This window comes from Oncorhynchus nerka, unplaced genomic scaffold, assembly GCF_034236695.1.
Source record: "Oncorhynchus nerka isolate Pitt River unplaced genomic scaffold, Oner_Uvic_2.0 unplaced_scaffold_1251, whole genome shotgun sequence".
Taxonomy (NCBI): Eukaryota; Metazoa; Chordata; class Actinopteri; order Salmoniformes; family Salmonidae; genus Oncorhynchus; species Oncorhynchus nerka.
Window position 1 is genome coordinate 19,304 of NW_027040088.1, and position 13,364 is coordinate 32,667.

The following is a 13,364-nucleotide window of genomic DNA, read 5'->3' on the forward strand; positions in this document are numbered from 1 at the left end:
AGATACAGTAGAATAGTATAGAATACAGTATATACATATGAGATGAGTAATGCATAGACTAAAATACAGTAGAATAGTATAGAATACAGTATATACATATGAGATGAGTAATGCATAGACTAAAATACAGTAGAATAGTATAGAATACAGTATATACATATTAGATGAGTAATGCATAGACTAAAATACAGTAGAATAGTATAGAATACAGTATATACATATGAGATGAGTAATACATAGACTAAGATACAGTAGAATAGAATACAGTATATACATATGAGATGAGTAATACATAGACTAAGATACAGTAGAATAGAATACAGTATATACATATGAGATGAGTAATGCATAGACTAAGATACAGTAGAATAGAATAGAGTATATACATATGAGATGAGTAATACATAGACTAAGATACAGTAGAATAGAATACAGTATATACATATGAGATGAGTAATGCATAGACTAAGATACAGTAGAATATAATAGAGTATATACATATGAGATGAGTAATGCATAGACTAAGATACAGTAGAATAGTATAGAATACAGTATATACATATGAGATGAGTAATACATAGACTAAGATACAGTAGAATAGAATACAGTATATACATATGAGATGAGTAATGCATCGACTAAGATACAGTAGAATAGAATTTCCTTCAAATCAACACATTTATCTGTCTTCTAATGCAGTGGTGTAAAGTACTTCAGTAAAATACTTTAAAGTACTACTTCAGTAGTTTTTGTGGGTATCTGTCCTTTACTTTACTATTTATATTTTTGAACAACTTTTACTTTCACTTCACTACATTCATAAATAGAATGATGTACTTTTTACTCCGTACATTTTCCCTGACAGCCAAAGGTACTCATTACATTTTGAATGCTTAGCAGGACAGAAAATTGTCCAATTTGCACAATTATCAACAGAACATCGCTGGTCATCCCTAATGCCTCTGATCTGGAGGACTCACTAAACACAAATGCTTTGTTTTTAAATGGTGTCTGAGTGTTGGAGTGTGACCTGGCTATCCATAAATTAAAATAACAAGAACATTGTGCAGTCTGGTTTTCTTAATATAAGGAGTTTTCAATTATTACAACTTTACTTTTACTTTTGATATTTAATTATATTTAAAACCAAATACTTCTAGACTTTTCCTGAAGTAGTATTTTACTGGGTGACTTTCACTTTTACTTGAGTCATTTTCTATTAAGGAATCTTTACTTTTACTCCAGTTTGAGAACTGAGTTCTGTTTCCACCACTGTTCTAACGTTCCATATGAGACACAGTTTCAACAGACATTCTGGAACTGAGTTCCTTTTCCACCACTGTTCTAACGTTCCATATGAGACACAGTTTCAACAGACATTCTGGAACTGAGTTCTGTTTCCACCACTGTTCTAATGTTCCATATGAGACACAGTTTCAACAGACATTCTGGAACTGCGTCAGCTACAAAATTACTTTCCATTTCATATCAGGAAATAAAGTAACAATCACTGGGGGAATTAGTTTTGCATTGCCCGGCTCCCCGGGGGGGCAGAGTTTAAGCATTTTAGACCATTCCATTGGTCCATAAATTATATGTCCACTCACCTGTAGCACCGGGCCATGCAAAACAAACCTCCCACTGTCGCAGGGCACTGAGACACTGAGTTCTAAACCCAGACGCGTTTCTTCAAGACATCTCTCTTACATTCTTTTTGATAAACATATAATTTACTCAAAACCAAGTTTAGCTGTGTTTTTTTTCTCCAAGATGTGAGTTACTGTAGGACTTTAATAATTGTAAGCAGTCCTACAAACCCAAAGGGTTTTCATTTGAGAATGTTCATTTGTATGCCTCGAATATTAAATTATTTTAAAATATGTGATGATTAGTTGAATCAGGTGTGTAAGTGCTGGTAAGAACAAAAGGATGGAGAAACCCTGAGATAAACATAAAATCATATAATTGAAAAGCTCTTCCACCATCTTTACCAGACGTTTTACTGATAACATGTAGGACTACTGATTAGTTTACACTTTGAAATCTGCTGTCTGTCAGCAACTCAGCTCAAGTAGCAGTTCTACTAAATAGTAATATCTCATTCCAGGTATTAATTATCTTATTCTGTCCATTAGAATAGATTATTGTTCAGAAATACTTACTTTATTTTTCAATAATCTCCATATAGTCTTTTCTGCTCTGTCGTCTCAAAATGGATCCTGAACAAAAGAACAACTTTACTTTCAGTTTCAGCTCAGCCGCCTCCCCACCCTGATAATAAAGTGTTGTATTGGTATCTTCCACTAGATGGCAGTAAACACCTGCTGTAACTAGACTTTACAACTATGTGTTCTGTTTCATAAAGGCAGTGTCCCAGAAGAGGAGCGTTGCTCTAGGATCAGCTCCTCCTGTCCATCTAATCTGATTCATTATGATCTAGGATCAGGTCCACCTCTCCATCTAATCTGATTCATTAATATCTAGGATCAGCTCCCCTCTCCATCTAATCTGATTCATTATGATCTAGGATCAGGTCTCCCCCTCTCCATGTAATCTGATTCATTGTGATCTAGGATCAGGTCCCCCTCTCCATGTAATCTGATTCATTATGATCTAGTAGGATCAGGTCCCCCTCTCCATGTAATCTGATTAATTATGATCTAGGATCAGGTCCCCCTCTCCATGTAATCTGATTCATTATGATCTAGGATCAGGTCCCCTCTCCATGTAATCTGATTCATTATGATCTAGGATCAGGTCTCCTTGGATCAGGTCTCCATGTAATCTGATTCATTATGATCTAGGATCAGGTCCCCCTCTCCATGTAATCTGATTCATTATGATCTAGGATCAGGTCCCCCTCTCCATGTAATCTGATTCATTATGATCTAGGATCAGGTCCCCCCTCTCCATGTAATCTGATTCATTATGATCTAGGATCAGGTCCCCCTCTCCATGTAATCTGATTCATTATGATCTAGGATCAGGTCCCCCACTACTGGATCAGAGCGTCTGCTAAATGACTCACTACTGGATCAGAGCGTCTGCTAAAATACTCACTACTGGATCAGAGCGTCTGCTAAAATACTCACTACTGGATCAGAGCGTCTGCTAAATGACTCACTACTGGATCAGAGCATCTGCTAAATGACTCACTACTGGATCAGAGCGCCTGCTAAATGACTCACTACTGGATCAGAGCGTCTGCTAAATGACTCACTACTGGATCAGAGCGTCTGCTAAATGACTCACTACTGGATCAGAGCGTCTGCTAAATGACTCACTACTGGATCAGAGCGTCTGCTAAATGACTCACTACTGGATCAGAGCGTCTGCTAAATGACTCACTACTGGATCAGAGCGTCTGCTAAATGACTCACTACTGGATCGGACCGTCTACTAAATGACTCATTACTGGATCGGAGCGTCTGCTAAATGACTCACTACTGGATCAGAGTGTCTGCTAAATGACTCACTACTGGATCAGAGCGTCTGCTAAATGACTCACTACTGGATCAGATCGTCTGCTAAATGACTCACTACTGGATCAGAGCGTCTGCTAAATGACTCACTACTGGATCAGAGCGTCTGCTAAATGACTCACTACTGGATCAGAGCGTCTGCTAAATGACTCACTACTGGATCAGAGCGTCTGCTAAATTACTCACTACTGGATCAGAGCGCCTGCTAAATGACTCACTACTGGATCAGAGCGTCTGCTAAAATACTCACTACTGGATCAGAGCGTCTGCTAAATGACTCACTACTGGATCAGAGCGTCTGCTAAATGACTCACTACTGGATCAGAGCGTCTGCTAAATGACTCACTACTGGATCGGACCGTCTACTAAATGACTCATTACTGGATCGGAGCGTCTGCTAAATGACTCACTACTGGATCAGAGCGTCTGCTAAATGACTCACTACTGGATCAGAGCGTCTGCTAAATGACTCACTACTGGATCAGAGCGCCTGCTAAATGACTCACTACTGGATCAGAGCGTCTGCTAAATGACTCACTACTGGATCAGAGCGTCTGCTAAATGACTCACTACTGGATCAGAGCGTCTGCTAAATGACTCACTACTGGATCAGAGCGTCTGCTAAATGACTCACTACTGGATCAGAGCGTCTGCTAAATGACTCACTACTGGATCGGACCGTCTACTAAATGACTCATTACTGGATCGGAGCGTCTGCTAAATGACTCACTACTGGATCAGAGTGTCTGCTAAATGACTCACTACTGGATCAGAGCGTCTGCTAAATGACTCACTGCTGGATCAAACCGTCTGCTAAATGACTACAATGTAAATGTAAATGATGCAGCCACCACTATGCTTCAACATATGGAGAATGGCAGTCAGTAAGGGGTTGTATTGGATTTGCCCCAAACAGCGACCACTATGCTTCAATATATGGAGACTGGCAGTCAGTAAGGGGTTGTATTGGATTTGCCCCAAACATAACACTTTGTATTCAGGACAAAAAGTGAACTGCTTTGCCACATGTTTTTGCAGTTTTGCTTTAGTGCCTTGTTGCAAACAGGATGCATGTTTTAGAATATTGTTATTCTGTACAGGCTTCCTTCTTTTCACTCTGTCAATGAGGTTAGTATTGAAGAGTAACTATACTGTTGTTGATCCATCCTCAGTGTTCTCCTATCACAGCCATTAAACTCTGTCAGTGAGGTTAGTATTGAGGAGTAACTATACTGTTGTTGATCCATCCTCAGTGTTCTCCTATCACAGCCATTAAACTCTGTCAGTTAGGTTAGTATTGAGGAGTAACTATAATGTTGTTGATCCATCCTCAGTGTTCTCCTATCACAGCCATTAAACTCTGTCAATGAGGTTAGTATTGAGGAGTAACTATAATGTTGTTGATCCATCCTCAGTGTTCTCCTATCACAGCCATTAAACTCTGTCAGTTAGGTTAGTATTGAGGAGTAACTATACTGTTGTTGATCCATCCTCAGTGTTCTCCTATCACAGCCATTAAACTCTGTCAGTTAGGTTAGTATTGAGGAGTAACTATAATGTTGTTGATCCATCCTCAGTGTTCTCCTATCACAGCCATTAAACTCTGTCAGTGAGGTTAGTATTGAGGAGTAACTATAATGTTGTTGATCCATCCTCAGTGTTCTCCTATCACAGCCATTAAACTCTGTCAGTGAGGTTAGTATTGAGGAGTAACTATACTGTTGTTGATCCAAACTAGCCTACCTGGTTAAATAAAGGTGTTCTCAACTAGCCTACCTGGTTAAATTAAACAGTATGACAGGGTGATAGACCGTTTTGTTCTTCTGGAATTTTGTTGCTGAAGAGAATCTCTTCTCTCACTCTGTTTTGGTTCATGCAGGTGACTGTGACAGGGTGCCATCTCTTCTCTCACTCTGTTTTGGTTCATGCAGGTGACTGTGACAGGGTGCCATCTCTTCTCTCACTCTGTTTTGGTTCATGCAGGTGACTGTGACAGGGTGCCATCTCTTCTCTCACTCTGTTTTGGTTCATGCAGGTGACTGTGACAGGGTGCCATCTCTTCTCTCACTCTGTTTTGGTTCATGCAGGTGACTGTGACAGGGTGCCATCTCTTCTCTCACTCTGTTTTGGTTCATGCAGGTGACTGTGACAGGGTGCTATCTCTTCTCTCACTCTGTTTTGGTTCATGTAGGTGACTGTGACAGGGTGCCATCTCTTCTCTACTGTGGTGCATTGAGGTGGTTTAAACCTCTCCAGTTACTAAATGATTCATTTAATTTTGACTGTGAGTGTCCGTGTGTTGAATTTCAACATCAACAACAATTAGAGAAATCTGCTGACACACACACACACACACACACACACACACACACACACACACACACACACACACACACACACACATAAATCAGAACCATGGACTGCCACATATGTAGCTTACGTTGATGAGACTAAATAGTTGTTGGTATCTTTTAGATGTAACTGTCTGTTAAATGCAATATGTGTTGTGGAGTCCACCGGACAGACTCTCTGATTTAGTGATGAAACAAAGGTGTGGTTGAATTTAATCTGCCACTGTGTCTTCTTATTGTCTGGGCCTTAGGCTTATATATCGTGGTTGCAAAGCATATGAACTAGCAGGTTATAGAGCAAACACATGTGTTGTAACATGTCTTCCCCAGTGATATTACCCACTATTATCACAACACATGTGGTGTACCATGTCTTCCCCAGTGATATTACCCACTATATTACCCACTATTATCACAACACATGTGTTGTACCATGTCTTCCCCAGTGATATTACCCACTATATTACCCACTATTATCACAACACATGTGGTGTAACATGTCTTCCCCAGTGATATTACCCACTATTATCACAACACATGTGTTGTACCATGTCTTCCCCAGTGATATTACCCACTATTATCACAACACATGTGTTGTACCATGTCTTCCCCAGTGATATTACCCACAACACATGTGTTGTACCATGTCTTCCCCAGTGATATTACCCACTATATTATCCACAACACATGTGTTGTAACATGTCTTCCCAGTGATATTACCCACTATATTACCCACTATTATCACAACACATGTGGTGTAACATGTCTTCCCCAGTGATATTACCCCCACTATTATATCTAACCTTCAGTGATATTACCCATTATCACAACACATGTGTTGTAACATGTCTTCCTCAGTGATATTACCCACTATTAATACAACACATGTGGTGTAACATGTCTTCCCCAGTGATATTACCCACTATATTACCCACTATTATTACAACACATGTGGTGTAACATGTCTTCCCCAGTGATATTACCCACTATATTACCCACTATTACCACAACACATGTGTTGTAACATGTCTTCCCCAGTGATATTACCCACTATATTACCCACAATTATCACAACACATGTGTTGTAACATGTCTTCCCCAGTGATATTACCCACTATTATCACAACACATGTGATGTAACATGTCTTCCCCAGTGATATTACCCACTATATTACCCACTATTATCACAACACAACACATGTGTTGTAACATGTCTTCCCCAGTGATATTACCCAGGCACCACTGCAGCACCACTGCAGCACCACTGCTGATTATTTTGTTACATTAGAAGTGTCCATCCAAAAGAAAAAGTGTTTCTACAATTCCCTCTAACACCTCCACTGTGGGGCTCTATAAAACTATTGGAACAATTTCCCTGTTTGACCACTAGGTGTTATGGGTATTATGACACCTCCACTGTGGGGCTCTATAAAACAATTGGAACCATTTCCCTGTTTGACCGCTAGGTGTTATGGGTACTATAACACCTCCACTGTGGGGCTCTATAAAACTATTGGAACCATTTCCCTGTTTGACCGCTAGGTGTTATGGGTATTATAACACCTCCACTGTGGAGCTCTATAAAACTATTGGAACAATTTCCCTGTTTGACCACTAGGTGTTATGGGTATTATAACACCTCCACTGTGGAGCTCTATAAAACTATTGGAACAATTTCCCTGTTTGACCTCTAGGTGTTATGGGTATTATGACACCTCCACTGTGGGCTCTATAAAACTATTGGAACAATTACCCTGTTTGAACACTAGGTGTTATGGGTATTATGACACCTCCACTGTGGAGCTCTATAAAACTATTTCCTGGAACAATTTCCACTGTTTGAAAACTATTGGTTTATGTTTGAACACTAGGTGTTATGGGTATTATGACACCTCCACTGTGGGGCTCTATAAAACTATTGGAACAATTTCCCTGTTTGAACACTAGGTGTTATGGGTATTATGACACCTCCACTGTGGGGCTCTATAAAACTATTGGAACCGTTTCCCTGTTTGACCGCTAGGTGTTATGGGTATTATGACACCTCCACTGTGGGGCTCTATAAAACTATTGGAACCATTTCACCTGTTTGAACACACTAGGTGTTATGGGTATTATGACACCTCCACTGTGGGGCTCTATAAAACTATTGGAACCATTTCCCTGTTTGAGCGCTAGGTGTTATGGGTATTATGACACCTCCACTGTGGGGCTCTATAAAACTATTGGAACCATTTCCCTGTTTGACCGCTAGGTGTTATGGGTATTATGACACCTCCACTGTGGGGCTCTATAAAACTATTGGAACCATTTCCCTGTTTGACCGCTAGGTGTTATGGGTATTATGACACCTCCACTGTGGGGCTCTATAAAACTATTGGAACCATTTCCCTGTTTGACCGCTAGGTCTTATGGGTATTATGACACCTCCACTGTGGGGCTCTATAGATCAAATGAAACGGGAGAATCTAGAGAATGCAACAATATTAGTTTCATCTTGCTGTGATGTAACAATATTCACTGTGATGTAACAATATTCACTGTGATGTAACAATATTCACTGTGATGTAACAATATTCGCTGTGATGTTCAGCCCCCAAAATGAAAATAAATACTAAATAATTTCATAGAATTGAACTAAGACCACTTTCTCTTTGGTCACAGATGGACAACATCACTTAGTGTTTCCAGCTGAAGATGTGATGAATCTGCACACATTTGAATGGTGTCTCTGCACCGCTCAGTTGACGTTTAGGGGAAAATATCAGACACTCAAATCTATGAATCTTAGAACAGTAATATTTTACACATGAAGGTACCAAGAAGAAGATTTCATTTCTGATGAAAAAACACAAATGTGAAAAAAATATGGATATAAACTCTTCATAAATTCTTAAACAAAATTGTAATCTCACCTCTTAGCTTTGGTGTCATGTTCCCCAGAGAGACTCATTTTCGAGCAATGACCCCTAAACAGAGATCCAACATGTCATTGAACTATAATACATGAATAAATATACAAATTGTAAAATATCCACAATATACGAATATATGAACAATATGTTTTTTTTTCATTTCATTGCCTACGCAATATATGAACAACATGGTATTGAATGTGACTTGCCTATGCCCCAGTTAGCGCCATTTTGTACGATTGAACTGTCACGTAGCTGTCCCAGGTGAAATGGACTGTTAGATCTGAGTGTTTTACTGTCATTCACTAAACTAAAATTACACCATACATTTAATTTCTCTTCACACTTTACAATAATCCCTGGGAAGATTCTTACCTTGTAGCCTGAATTCACAACCAGAACATGTCAAGTCATTGAAATATTTTCGGTTCTGCTGAGAGAGCACCTTTCTGATGACAAGTGGCTCTGTATCTTCAACTTTCTACCAACATCCTACATGAATAATCCCTGGCAGGATTCTTACCTTGCAGCCTGAATTCAAAACCAGAACATGTCAAGTCAGTGAGAGTTTCCTTTGTGTTGAGAATGAAACCTTGGGAACCGTTTATTCACCTCCCCAATGTCAGGAAACTTTGTGTAATTTTTGTTACTGATTAATTTAGGACTCCATCATTTCTGTTAAAGTTTAGTAGCTCTGACCCCATGTCAGCATCATCAGAAACCCAGTTTAACCTGTTTACCAGAAAAGCCTTGTGTTTCCAATAACATCGCTGTGTAGCTACTGCTTTCCTGCAGTCAGATTACCTAGTGACCTCATGGTGGAATGTTATTCATATTGTACCATTATTACCTAGTGACCTCATGGTGGAATGTTTATTACCTAGTGATTGGTAATGTTATTCATTACCATTAGTGACCTCATGGTGGAATGTTATTCATATTGTACCATTATTACCTAGTGACCTCATGGTGGAATGTTATTCATATTGTACCATTATTACCTAGTGACCTCATGGTGGAATGTTATTCATATTGTATCATTATTACCTAGTGACCTCATGGTGGAATGTTATTCATTGTACCATTATTACCTAGTGACCTCATGGTGGAATATTATTCATATTGTATCATTATTACCTAGTGACCTCATGGTGGAATGTTATTCATATTGTATCATTATTACCTAGTGACCTCATGGTGGAATGTTATTCATATTGTATCATTATTACCTAGTGACCTCATGGTGGTTATTCATGTTGTATCATTCACCTATTGTGGAATGTTATTCATATTGTACCATTACTACCTAGTGACCTCATGGTGGAATGTTATTCATATTTTACCATTATTACCTAGTGACCTCATGGTGGAATGTTATTCATATTGTATCATTATTACCTAGTGACCTCATGGTGGAATGTTATTCATATTGTATCATTATTACCTAGTGACCTCATGGTGGAATGTTATTCATATTGTATCATTATTACCTAGTGACCTCATGGTGGAATGTTATTCATATTGTATCATTATTACCTAGTGACCTCATGGTGGAATGTTATTCATATTGTATCATTATTACCTAGTGACCTCATGGTGGAATGTTATTCATATTGTATCATTATTACCTAGTGACCTCATGGTGGAATGTTATTCATATTGTATCATTATTACCTAGTGACCTCATGGTGGAATGTTATTCATATTGTATCATTATTACCTAGTGACCTCATGGTGGAATGTTATTCATATTGTATCATTATTACCTAGTGACCTCATGGTAGAATGTTATTCATATTGTATCATTATTACCTATTGACCTCATGGTGGAATGTTATTCATATTGTATCATTATTACCTAGTGACCTCATGGTGGAATGTTTTCATATTGTATCATTATTACCTAGTGACCTCATGGTGGAATGTTATTCATATTGTATCATTATTACCTAGTGACCTCATGGTAGAATGTTATTCATATTGTATCATTATTACCTAGTGACCTCATGGTGGAATGTTATTCATATTGTATCATTATTACCTAGTGACCTCATGGTGGAATGTTATTCATATTGTATCATTATTACCTAGTGACCTCATGGTGGAATGTTATTCATATTGTATCATTATTACCTAGTGACCTCATGATGGAATGTTATTCATATTGTATCATTATTACCTAGTGACCTCATGGTGGAATGTTATTCATATTGTATCATTATTACCTAGTGACCTCATGGTGGAATGTTATTCATATTGTATCATTATTACCTAGTGACCTCATGGTGGAATGTTATTCATATTGTATCATTATTTATTCCTAGTGACCTCATGGTGGAATGTTATTCATATTGTATCATTATTACCTAGTGACCTCATGGTGGAATGTTATTCATATTGTATCATTATTACCTAGTGACCTCATGGTGGAATGTTATTCATACTGTATCATTATTACCTAGTGACCTCATGGTGGAATATTATTCATATTGTATCATTATTACCTAGTGACCTCATGGTAGAATGTTATTCATATTGTATCATTATTACCTAGTGACCTCATGGTGGAATGTTATTCATATTTTTTTATGATTTCATAATAAACATTAATAGTTTTTTAACGCCGAAAATCCGGTGTTTCTCTGCCAAATGGTTTTGTTATATTTCAGTCATCTGTGATGTATATAAAGTGAATATTTTGGGATGCAACTCAACATGTAATATATTTCAGTCATCTGTGATGTATATAAAGTGAATATATTGGGATGCAACTCAACATGTAATACATTTCAGTCTTCTGTAATGTATATAAAGTGAATATATTGGGATGCAACTCAACATGAAATATATTTCAGTCTTCTATGATGTATATAAAGTGTAATATTGGGATGCAACTCAACATGGAATCCATTTCAACTCCATATCTGACATGGTACCGGTGTCTTCTTTCTTTAAGCCCAGAACCGTGTGTTTAAAACTTCCAACAAACACTGTGTGACCCTGATTCAGACCACTGCATTTCAAGGTTAATCATTAATAACAACACCGTATGAACAACTAGCAGTTTCCAAGACCAGTGATTCAAGTCTGAGTTTCTGTCCCAAAGTGGCACCCTATTCCCTATAGAGTACACTACTTTGAACAGAGCTCTATGACACCCTATTCCCTATATAGTTCACTACTTTTGACCAGAGCTCTATAACACCCTATTCCCTACATACTGTAGTTCACTACTTTGACCAGAGCTCTATAACACGCTATTCCCTACATACTGTAGTACACTACTTTGACCAGAGCTTATAACACCCTATTCCCTACATACTGTAGTACACTACTTTGACCAGAGCTCTATAACACCCTATTCCCTACATACTGTAGTACACTACTTTGACCAGAGCTCTATAACACCCTATTCCCTACATACTGTAGTACACTACTTTGAACAGAGCTCTATAACACCCTATTCCCTACATACTGTAGTGCACTACTTTGAACAGAGCTCTATAACACCTTAGTCCCAACATAGTGTACTACTTTGAACAGAGCTCTATTGCACCCTATTCCCAACATAGTGCACTACTTTGAACAGAGCTCTATAACACCCTATTCCCTACATAGTGCACTACTTTGACCAGAGCTCTATCACACCCTATTGCCTACATAGTGCACTACTTTGACCAGAGCTCTATAACACCCTATTCCCTACATACTGTAGTGCACTACTTTGAGCAGAGCTCTATAACACCCTATTCCCTACATAGTGCACTACTTTGACCAGAGCTCTATAACACCCTATTGCCTACATACTGTAGTACACTACTTTAGACCAGAGCTCTATAACACCATATTCCCTACATAGTGCACTACTTTGACCAGAGCTCTATAACACCCTATTCCCTACATACTGTAGTGCACTACTTTGAGCAGAGCTCTATAACACCCTATTCCCTACATAGTGCACTACTTTAGACCAGAGCTCTATAACACCCTATTCCCTACATAGTGCACTACTTTAGACCAGAGCTCTATAACACCCTATTGCCTACATAGTGCACTACTTTGACCAGAGCGCTATAACACCCTATTGCCTACATAGTGCACTACTTTGACCAGAGCTCTATAAAAAAAACAACTGTGAAGCTTACAGGGCAAAGAGCCACTAACAAAGTTAACTTCCCACACTGAAAGGAGGGGAAAGGGCTGCCTAAGTATGGTTCCCAATCAGAGACAACGATAGACAGCTGTCCCTGATTGAGAACCATACCCGGCCAAAACATAGAAATAAAGAAACATAGAAAACAAAACATAGAATGCCCACCCCACATCACACCCTGACCTAACCAATCAGAGACAACGATAGACAGCTGTCCCTGACTGAGAACCATACCTGGCCAAAACATAGAAATAAAGAAACATAGAAAACCAAACATAGAATGCCCACCCCACATCACACCCTGACCAAACCAATCAGAGACAACGATAGACAGCTGTCCCTGACTGAGAACCATACCTGGCCAAAACATAGAAATAAAGAAACATAGAAAACAAAACATAGAATGCCCACCCCACATCACACCCTGACCAAACCAAATAGAGACATAAAAATTGATTGTTTT

At 38.6% G+C, this 13,364-nt stretch overlaps 1 protein-coding gene across 1 annotated transcript in view; it reads right to left on the reverse strand.

The window, feature by feature from the left end:
- The window catches only part of LOC135569032 (NACHT, LRR and PYD domains-containing protein 12-like), a 46,060-nt gene that overhangs the window by 15,467 nt on the left and 17,229 nt on the right, over positions 1–13,364 (reverse strand). Inside the window, exon 4 of the mRNA XM_065015856.1 lies at positions 8,749–8,802. Within this exon, the coding sequence (XP_064871928.1) occupies positions 8,749–8,802 (54 nt within the window). The remainder of the gene's footprint in view (positions 1–8,748; positions 8,803–13,364) is intronic.